Source organism: Symsagittifera roscoffensis, chromosome 4 (assembly GCF_963678635.1).
Source record: "Symsagittifera roscoffensis chromosome 4, txSymRosc1.1, whole genome shotgun sequence".
In the NCBI taxonomy this organism is placed as follows: domain Eukaryota; kingdom Metazoa; phylum Xenacoelomorpha; order Acoela; family Convolutidae; genus Symsagittifera; species Symsagittifera roscoffensis.
The window spans coordinates 3,479,947-3,490,305 of record NC_087065.1 but is presented as its reverse complement, the minus strand read 5'-3'; the positions used below and the strand labels follow the sequence as shown (position 1 = coordinate 3,490,305).

The 10,359-nt window shown below is 40.9% G+C and overlaps 1 protein-coding gene across 1 annotated transcript; it reads left to right on the top strand.

Annotated features, from left to right (window-relative positions):
• The first annotated feature begins 5,255 nt into the window (after nt 1–5,255).
• On the top strand, nt 5,256–6,192 carry LOC134845156 (uncharacterized). The gene is made up of 2 exons (XM_063862035.1): nt 5,256–5,609; nt 5,902–6,192. Exons 1-2 carry the CDS (start codon nt 5,284–5,286, stop codon nt 6,143–6,145), a joined length of 570 nt encoding a protein of 189 aa, XP_063718105.1. The 5' UTR covers nt 5,256–5,283; the 3' UTR covers nt 6,146–6,192.
• Nucleotides 6,193–10,359: the final 4,167 nt, after the last annotated feature.

Below are 10,359 nucleotides of genomic sequence, written 5' to 3'. Positions count from 1 at the left end.
TCATAAGGGGAGGCAGTTACGCCGTACCACTCTTCCATCCTTTCAAAAAGTTTCTGATCAACAGAAATTATAAACAAATCCAGAATGAGTATAGATAAAAGTTTGAAATGTTTTAGTTTTAGCTAGTCGTCCGACTTCTGAGGTTGTATTTTGTTCTTTTTGAAGACTTTCATTCTTCTTCTTGGGGACGGAGACGAAGAAAACTCAGCCGCCGACACTGGGACCGTTAACCACCGGAAAATAATGGCGTTGACGCTTCTGATACTTCTTTGACCGCATGGACAATGGGCTGCCATAAAATTGTGTCTGTCTTTTACTGCGACCTGAGGTTCTCGAAGAAGATGACTCGTTCCCGTCTTGATCTGCTGTAGCTTCAGGAGTTATCTTCTGCGGGGTATCTGCCGACTTGTTGGGGCTGGAATGCGGGGCTTGTTTTACTACAGTCAGTGGGCAGGACTGTGGTGTGACGTTAGATTCTGTCACCTGGTCGTCTTCTGAGGATACCGGCATTAGTCCAGCTGCATCTGAGACAAGTTCTGCCCCCGGTTGTATAATGATTCTCCTGGTTTTATCGGACCTCTTGTTGTCGATCTTGATAGAAATTGGGTCGGCTTTCAAACTAGAAGGTTTATCGACGGGAGAAGAAGTCGCCACAGGAGTATTGATGACGCCTCCTGAACTCGAAGACGATCTTGTTAGATCCACTACCGGACTTTGGGGTCTGGCAGTCTGTAATGGGGTGCTGGTTCTTTTTGCGCTGGGAGCGATTGCCCGAAATTTTCCTTTTACAGGAACCGCCGGTACTGCCAGTTTTGTTAAAGCTGTCAATTGCCTCTGTTGCGCTTGAGCCTTAGGGACCAGAAGTTCGTCCGACGAAAAAGACGATAAGAACTTCCTTTGTCTTTTCATCCTTTTTTCTCATTACCGGTTTGCTGGGTCTTTGACGACCCAAAACTTGTGAAATATTTAGCCTTAATGAAATATCATTTTTCCTAATAACTTTTCCTACCGCCGTAATATATGTTGAAGGAGTAATTTTGATAATTTTGTCCCAGTAATGTTTAAATAGTTGCTTCCCTGACTTGCGATTTGCGACTTTCCTGAATACTTCAACCAAATTCGGATTAGATAAAAGCAATGATTCTAGTTTACATTTGGCACTGGTTGGTGGCGTATCATGGTGTCTTGTCTGAAGATCAGGGTCTCAGTTGTTAAAATACTCCTGAGGTAAGCCGCTAGGAGTTGCTTGCTCTCCGTTAGAGTGCGGAGAGCTCGGCAACATTCTTCATGGGTCAATTTGTTTTTCCAGACCATCCACTCATTCGCCGGTTTTGCTAGCTGTTCCACACTAGTAGGGTGTGTTTGCGATCTGAGTAACCCCCCCCCCTCCTCCCAGGGATTCTACCCTTATCGACCCACCAAAGGGTCCCCACTTTGAACTATTTTCAGATATCCATTTTTGACTGACGGACCCTAAAATTTTTTTAAAGGTGCCTATGGCGCCAATATATACTTGTTTCAGAACAAATTTTTTCCAAAACAGAATATTAAGTGCTTTATGAGAGCTTGGAAAATCAATTTTGTCTACCTAAAAAAAGGTCGTCAAAATTTTCGAAAATTTTTTGAAAATCCGTCCTCCCCCCTCGAGAAAATCCTAGATCCGCCCCTGATTAAAACTATAAAAGCAAATCATAAAATTGGGTGGCCATGGAAAGCGTGATAAAGTTAACCATTTTTTTTATGTAGTCCTTATTTTGCAAGTGAAACACTTCCAAACATCACATCTTGCTGTTATAAAAATTTCTGAAGTAATTGGAGAAAATGCATTTGCTTGTCAGTCGTTGCGAAATGTGAATTTAGAGAGAAAACTCAAGCGGAAACAGTGATAGCTTTACGCTCGAACGTCGAAACACGACTTCAACTTCTAGTTTCAAACGAAAAACGAGCACTGGAAGTCGAAAAGGTTCCCCGGGACCGACAAACAGCAACAGCAACAACAAAAATCGGGATGCAAAAAGTAGTTCGAACTCTTACTGTTCACTTCTGGACAAAGAGCAAATCGAGAGAAGAAGAGCGGGAAGAGTGGAGAATCATTACAACTCACTGAAACTGCCCCCTCCCCCCGCGCCCAGAAGTATGGTGGAGTCCCCCTTGGCTGGCTGGCCAGAGCCTCAAATGGGGGAGGGGAACCAAGAGGCGCAAAGCGACAGGTAGAAAAATTATATTTATTTTTCTTTGTAACCCCCCCCCCCTCGCCTCCTCTCACAATCCGTTTTGATCTTTTTTTAACCAAACATGACCTCAAAAGCACCTAATCCAGTTTTTCAAACCAAATAATTTTTTATCTAACAGCCAAAATCAGCTTGTTTTGACTTGATTTTCAGCCAATTTTCAGCAAATTTAGTGGAAAGGGGAATTCCTCTGAGAAACTGGAAATTCTAACCATCCATCAGAACCAGGGGTGGATCTAGGATTTTCTCCAGGGGTGAAGGGGCGGATTTTTAACGACCTTTTTTTAGGTCGACCAAATTGATTTTCCGAGCTCTCCTAAAGCACTACAAAGACGCTGTTTTGCTGTTTTGGCCAAAGTTTCTGCGCCGCAGGCAATTGTTTGAAAAAACAGGTCAAAAAAGCCGTTTTTGGGCACTTTTTGGAAAACTTTGACAAAAAAATTGCGTTTTTTTGGCGCGCGCTCCCCCTCAAAGTTAGTATATATTGGCGTCGAAGGCGCCTTTAGAAAAATTTTAGGGTCGGTCGGCCAAAAATAGATTTCTTAAAAAGTACCAAAGGGGTCACCCTTTGGGTTGGCAGGGGGTCAAATCCCTGAGGAATGAATGCTTTTCAAACAGGGATATTCAGTTGCGGTGCACGTAGCACAGAAAGTTCCGACACTGAAACAAATGATGAAAAATCTTTAAATTTTTTTTTAATTATGTGTTTTTGCCAAAATGAATCACTCTATGGTTTCCAGCAACTCTTACGCCTATGTGGAATGCACTGCCCTTGTACCACAAGGGTCAACAGAGGTCATGAGAGTAAGGTCAGAGAGAGGTGACGGTGAACACAATGCCATCAATGAATTGGTCAGGAAGCTAAGCGACTCAAAGGAAAACAAAGAACACCAGGGAGTGGAAAGTGTGGCTTCGAGAAACAAAGTGGGAGACATAGACGATAAAGGAGGGTTGGGACGGATCTTGTTTTGATATGAATCATTGAGTTTTAGATGCAGTCGGCTTTTTTCCAGATCCCCGCATGATTGAAGCTTAAAATAACTTTTCCGTTATAAATCATATCAAAACAGACATGTCAGTGTTGACATGATAACAGGTTTAAACAATTTTTTTTTCAATATGAAGGTAATTAGATCCAGCTGCGAAATTAGATCATTGTTTGATAGTTTTTCAGAGTTTTTGATATTCTTTGTTGCAATTGTTCATATTTAGGGCATTTCTGAGTTTTTTTTCGAGAGATATGAATGGAGCTGATCTTTCTCAGTTGTTGTTGTTTTGTTGCGTAGAGAGCTTCTAGTGCCAACTTCAAGTCGCACTCAGGAATGAGAGCCGGTGGAATAAAAGATTTCACTTTTTTCTTAAGTTTTTGTCTTTTCTGTATTCAACCGCCAGTCCTAATTTTTGTACTTTATACCAATTGGCCTGCGCAAAATGAAAACACCACCCTTTTATGGACGCTGTGGAAAATTCCGATTTGAAAACAGAAACTGCTGCTTTCTCGAAATCAATCAAAATTTCTGTTGGCTCTAATAAAAGATTAAGTTCACGTAACACACGAACTAGTTGCTAATACTGCTGTTGAGTTTTTTGTTTCAGCAGAAAAATAAACCATTGGGAGGGACCAGATATTTATAACAGCTTATACAGTATGTAATTGATAGAATAATGGGGGACAACTTTTAAATATGTCATCAGCGTGCCAAGTTGTGTAACGCTCGAGAATATCCAAGTTTGCCACAATGGTGAACTTACGAATCCACCGGCTCCGAGTGATGAGCCAAGAAGTTCTCCTCCATTAGAGTGGTTTAAATTTCCATGGGAATTGCTATGCCTCCCACGGTCTTTGGCACAACTCCAAAGTCTCTTTCTCGTTGAGTCGCTCTTGCAACCGAGGTAATTTTGGGTATGTTTGCTGCGCACTCCTCAGAAACGGTAAACGTTAAGTTTTGATAAATAGATCGGGGATGTTCTTAAGTGTTTGATAAAAAATTGCGCAATTCTCAGAAACGGTACTCGTTAAATTTTGATAAATAGATCGGGGATTTTCTTACGTGTTCGTACGTGTTTGCGCTCTTTCTTTCATTTTGCATGACTTTAGAACATTTTGGAAAAATTACATTTTGCCACTCAGAAGTGGTGCAAATACGAATGAAAAGACTCAATGAACAAAAAACTCATATCTTTCCCCAATAATTGCATTGAATTAAGTTTAAAAATTACCTGATATTTAGTGGGGTATTGAGGGTCTTAGTTTAGAGTAATTAAAGGTTTATCTTACGAGTTTATTGCGAGTTATCGCGTTTTGCTTGCTGTCGTAATTGTTAATTTATGCGAGTTGTCTTTTTTACGAGTAGTCTTTTGTTGCGAGTTGTCGATTTACGGCTTTACCCAACTAGCTTAAGCTTATTATGTCGTCCATGGAATCTATCAGGTGCAGATTTAGAGGGAAGGGGGCTCCCCACCCTCTTCAGGTATTAGACCACCTCGCCACCCAAAGGGTTCCCCTTTCCGTACTTTTGTTCATCCTTTTTCGGCCGAGCCCACTCTGAAAGTTTTGTTTAGGCTTCTTCTGCACCAATATATTCTAGTTTTGACTGCAAAATAACTATTATCATGCAATTTTGTGCACTTTTTACCGCCAACCACCCCACCCCCCTCCACCGCCCTCCTGATTATGAAATTAATTTAAAACTGAGTAGACGAAAAAAAAATCGCACGATTGTTTGATGCTTATTTTTAGTTTATATCGGTAGTGGTTTTTCTAAGAGCGATTTTAGATGAACAATAGTTTGTCAGCGGTGATTAACTGACTACGGCGCCGTCTCTCAGCTGTGCGGTCGGTGGTGCGAAGCTCTACCTAATCCGAGCTTACTTCTTCAGAGTGCCCGGACAATTAACCTAAAACCAATGCCTGCATTTTTTAACACTGGATCACAAAATTGGTTCTCCGTAAATAGCTGAACAGCTCGTTGGTCTTTTTCCTAGAGGATGAATAGTTCTAACAAAACTAAATGTTTCAGCTGTGAGTGAAAAAGTAAGCGAACTTGAGGACATGTTTTCCAACCTATTCTCACACGTTAAGACGATCTCGCAGACGGCGGGTATTCCTCTAATCGAAACTACCAACACGAACTCCACGAAACACCCAGCCGACAACAATCCGACTCAGGGTGAGTCATACCAGCTGGACGACATCCAGTACGACTCAATTGTGAGTCTCAAGTTCGGACGAGAGACTGACCAGATTGTTGTTCACGTGAGCGAGGCTTTGGAGCCGATTGAGAACCACGAGAGGCTGAGGACTGTCGCTAAGTGCACTCTGATTGGTCCGTTTGCTGTCCAACTGGATTACCCTGTCAAGTCATTCGTGACGCAGTCGTAAGAATGATTTATTTTCTAGGTTTTTTTTTCAGTTTTATCTTGAAAAAATAAACTTCTTAAAAGTTCATGAACAATTTGCACGGCGAAGTTTTTTTGTTTTAAACGAAGATGGTTATTGAGCCAAAATCTATTGAGTTTGGAATTATGATTATAAGGAAATTGGTTTTGAGCTACACTTTATAATCAAAAGTTATTTAAAATCACGGATTATTGAGTTTTTTCTCAGAAGTAAATTTCGGAGTGAAAAGCTGAGAAAAATTCGCAAAAAGTTCATATCAATTTTTTCTAGGTTTGAACTTGGTGAAGACATTTCTTCTCAAGAGATTTCTTCCAGGAAAACTTCCAGTCTGTCGAGTAGCCAATCAAAATCGGAGTCTCAACTGAAAGAGACCGAAAGCGAAGAGGAACACGTGCAGCTGACCGATGTGCCAGAGAGCAGAAAAAAAGAAGAGAGAAACATTTCGATTATTGCCGACTACTGTTCCGATTTGGTGGAAAAATGCTTCCAGGAAGCCAATATTTTTGTAAACTGACCTAAACTTGACTAACTTCGAAAATTATGAGTATTATAAATGATAGATGGGTGTTTTAATTGATTTTATATTTCAGTAGTATGAACTTATTTTCTATCTGAAAGTTGGAGATCACTGAAAAATGAAGTTTATCTTGCCTGGCTTATCTACGAGAGCTTGATCCAAATGATTGAAAAAAGGTCTTGCATTAAATCGAATTGGATTTGATACAAATTAATCAAGAACATTTTGGTCAAAAGTAGCATTGGCAAGAATATGCCGCGTGCTCCGTTTTGCTCCGTCGGGCTTAGTTTTGGCTGCTGTACTATCAGGGGTGGATCTAGGATTTTCTCGAGGGGGGGGGGCGGATTTTCAAAAAATTTTCACACCTTTTTTTTAGGTCGACCAAATTGATTTTCCGAGCTCTCCTAAAGCACTAAAAAGACGCTGTTATGGTCAAATTTTCTGCGCTGCAGATAATTTTTTTGAGAAAACAGGTCAAAAAGCCGTTTTTGGGGCACTTTTTGGAAAATTAGACAAAAAAATTGCGTGTTTTTTGGCGCGCGCTCCTCCTCAAAATTAGTATATATTGGCGTAAAAGGCGCCCTTAGAAAAATTTTAGGGTCGGTCGGCCAGAAATGGATTTCTTAAAAAGTACCAAAGGGGGGACCCTTTGGGTCGGCAGGGGGTCGAATCCCTGATGGAAGGGGCGTCCGCCTCCCCCCCCCCCCTAAGTCCGCCCCTGTGTACTATCGCTTGCGTGATACAGTGTTTGCCGGAAGCCTAGTGTTTTTAAAGTGTTTCGGAATGATATCTCAATCTGAAGTGATGTCACTGTACACATATAAAGAACCATACATTTCAGCATCATACCAAACATAACATGCTAAAAGATTACATAAGTAAAAGCCTCTTTTGATCCTTATGTCATAAGCTCGGAAAATGATTTGATTCCAGGCAGGGGCCGGTATAGCGAAAGGTGTTTTGTATTGGGATCTATTTAACAATTGCCCCCCCCCCTTTTAAGACAGGGGGGCGATTGTTAAGTACATTAAAACAACGCATATTCGACCAATCAGACAAAAGGGGTGGCAATTATTAAGTAGATGCCAAAGGGAGGGCGATTGTTATGTAGATCCTTGTATTGTTCTAGAGATCTCAAATTCAAATTAAGCAATTTTTAAAAACATCGAGGTTTAAAAGTTTATCACCCCCACCCCCCGACAAAATTAGTTCTAGATCCACCCCTGGTTGAAGGTATCACTTCGTTTACTGAATTTAACCATGTTCATCGTGTGAAGGTTTTCACCATATTTACTTCTACTCAAAATAAATTCTATGTAAAACATCTAACCGTAAATTATTCTCACAGCGACTATTTCGTTTTGTATTGTAAAAAATCGTAGAACTTGAGAAGTGCCGTTGGCTGCACTGCGCGATCTCAGCGATTTCGAGATCAGATGGTATAAGATTCAAATCTCGACTCGAACACAAATTTTTACAATTCTATCAAAGTATCCTAGAGTTGGAACTGGGTCTGAACGGGTCTGAACTGGGTCTGAACGGGTCTGATCTGGGCCGGCCTGGTTGAAAAACAAAAATTTTCAAGTCCGGGCCATGCACGGGCCCATTTTAAATGAAAACGCGAATTTTTTTAAACAGAATGTAAAAAGCAATTTTGAATGAGAATTTTACCAAAATCAAAATTTAATGAGTCCATTTGCTGCAGCCGGTCCAGCAGTTCATCTCGGCTGACTTTTGCATCAGAAAAGAGGACTCAAAAAGGTGTTAAAAGTTGTTAAAATGTGTGAAATGTGTGAACTTTTTTGAAGGCCCGGTTGCTGTTCCTTGTGAAATAACAACCGACAGACTCTTCGTTTGTAAAACAAATTGTATAAAACATGAATTTAATAAAGAACATTAGGATATCTGTATCTTCCACCAGTTAACTTGAGAGTGATTTATTCATACACATCAGATCATTAACACGTCGTCTAGTATCGACCTTGACATCAAAAACACCAGGCTCACTCATTCTAACAACTAACACTTTGACCATTAGGATGAACAAAACAACTCAAATGCACTTTCATAAGGGGAGGCAGTTACGCCGTACCACTCTTCCATCCTTTCAAAAAGTTTCTGATCAACAGAAATTATAAACAAATCCAGAATGAGTATAGATAAAAGTTTGAAATGTTTTAGTTTTAGCTAGTCGTCCGACTTCTGAGGTTGTATTTTGTTCTTTTTGAAGACTTTCATTCTTCTTCTTGGGGACGGAGACGAAGAAAACTCAGCCGCCGACACTGGGACCGTTAACCACCGGAAAATAATGGCGTTGACGCTTCTGATACTTCTTTGACCGCATGGACAATGGGCTGCCATAAAATTGTGTCTGTCTTTTACTGCGACCTGAGGTTCTCGAAGAAGATGACTCGTTCCCGTCTTGATCTGCTGTAGCTTCAGGAGTTATCTTCTGCGGGGTATCTGCCGACTTGTTGGGGCTGGAATGCGGGGCTTGTTTTACTACAGTCAGTGGGCAGGACTGTGGTGTGACGTTAGATTCTGTCACCTGGTCGTCTTCTGAGGATACCGGCATTAGTCCAGCTGCATCTGAGACAAGTTCTGCCCCCGGTTGTATAATGATTCTCCTGGTTTTATCGGACCTCTTGTTGTCGATCTTGATAGAAATTGGGTCGGCTTTTAAACTAGAAGGTTTATCGACGGGAGAAGAAGTCGCCACAGGAGTATTGATGACGCCTCCTGAACTCGAAGACGATCTTGTTAGATCCACTACCGGACTTTGGGGTCTGGCAGTCTGTAATGGGGTGCTGGTTCTTTTTGCGCTGGGAGCGATTGCCCGAAATTTTCCTTTTACAGGAACCGCCGGTACTGCCAGTTTTGTTAAAGCTGTCAATTGCCTCTGTTGCGCTTGAGCCTTAGGGACCAGAAGTTCGTCCGACGAAAAAGACGATAAGAACTTCCTTTGTCTCTTCATCCTTTTTTCTCATTACCGGTTTGCTGGGTCTTTGACGACCCAAAACTTGTGAAATATTTAGACTTAATGAAATATCATTTTTCCTAATAACTTTTCCTACCGCCGTAATATATGTTGAAGGAGTAATTTTGATAATTTTGTCCCAGTAATGTTTAAATAGTTGCTTCCCTGACTTGCGATTTGCGACTTTCCTGAATACTTCAACCAAATTCGGATTAGATAAAAGCAATGATTCTAGTTTACATTTGGCACTGGTTGGTGGCGTATCATGGTGTCTTGTCTGAAGATCAGGGTCTCAGTTGTTAAAATACTCCTGAGGTAAGCCGCTAGGAGTTGCTTGCTCTCCGTTAGAGTGCGGAGAGCTCGGCAACATTCTTCATGGGTCAATTTGTTTTTCCAGACCATCCACTCATTCGCCGGTTTTGCTAGCTGTTCCACACTAGTAGGGTGTGTTTGCGATCTGAGTAGTATCCTGCTTAAATTTGGGAGGCACATCTCTGTTTTGGTAGCCCTTCTTTACTACCTTGACACAAGGCCTGCTATCGCACAACTATCTTCTGTCCTAGGCTGTCAGGAGGTCTCTTTCCAAATTGTGCTCGTCTAAATGTAATTTAGATTTTAGATTGTCGGTCGCTAAAGACAACTCAGAATTTGGTTTCCTGCCAAACTGTATTTCTAACGGGACTTTGCCTGTTACTGAATTTTGCGTAAGTTGGATATCTTCGATTATCATTACAAGAGCCGTTTGAATATCCGGTGGATTATCTTCCAACTGTAAGTTTCTCAATTTTCTTTTAATCGTCTGAATAGTACGCTCTACCAATCGACATCCACGGTGATTTCCGACCGAGCAGAAAATGTGATTGATGCCTTTTGATTTGCAAAGTTGGTTAACGGTCTTAATTTTAAAACCAGAATAATTGTCCGTTCTGATTGCTTTAGGAATACAATGAGTAAAAATGTAGTTCTTCCAGAGTTTTAAAATTTTATTTGCTCCGGTCGTTTTAGTAAGCATTGCAGACGGATATTTAAAATAACGGTCGATAGCTACCAGATTAAAAATTTGATTAGCTACAACATCTGATAGTGGACCGGCATAGTCTAATTGGAGTTCCTCACTGGGAGCATTTAGTAGAGGTAGAGAATAGTACATTTTGAAAAGACTCGTTGGTTTTAAATTTTTACCAAATTTTGTACATTCTCTGCCATTCTTGCAAAAATTGACGATGTCTCAGTC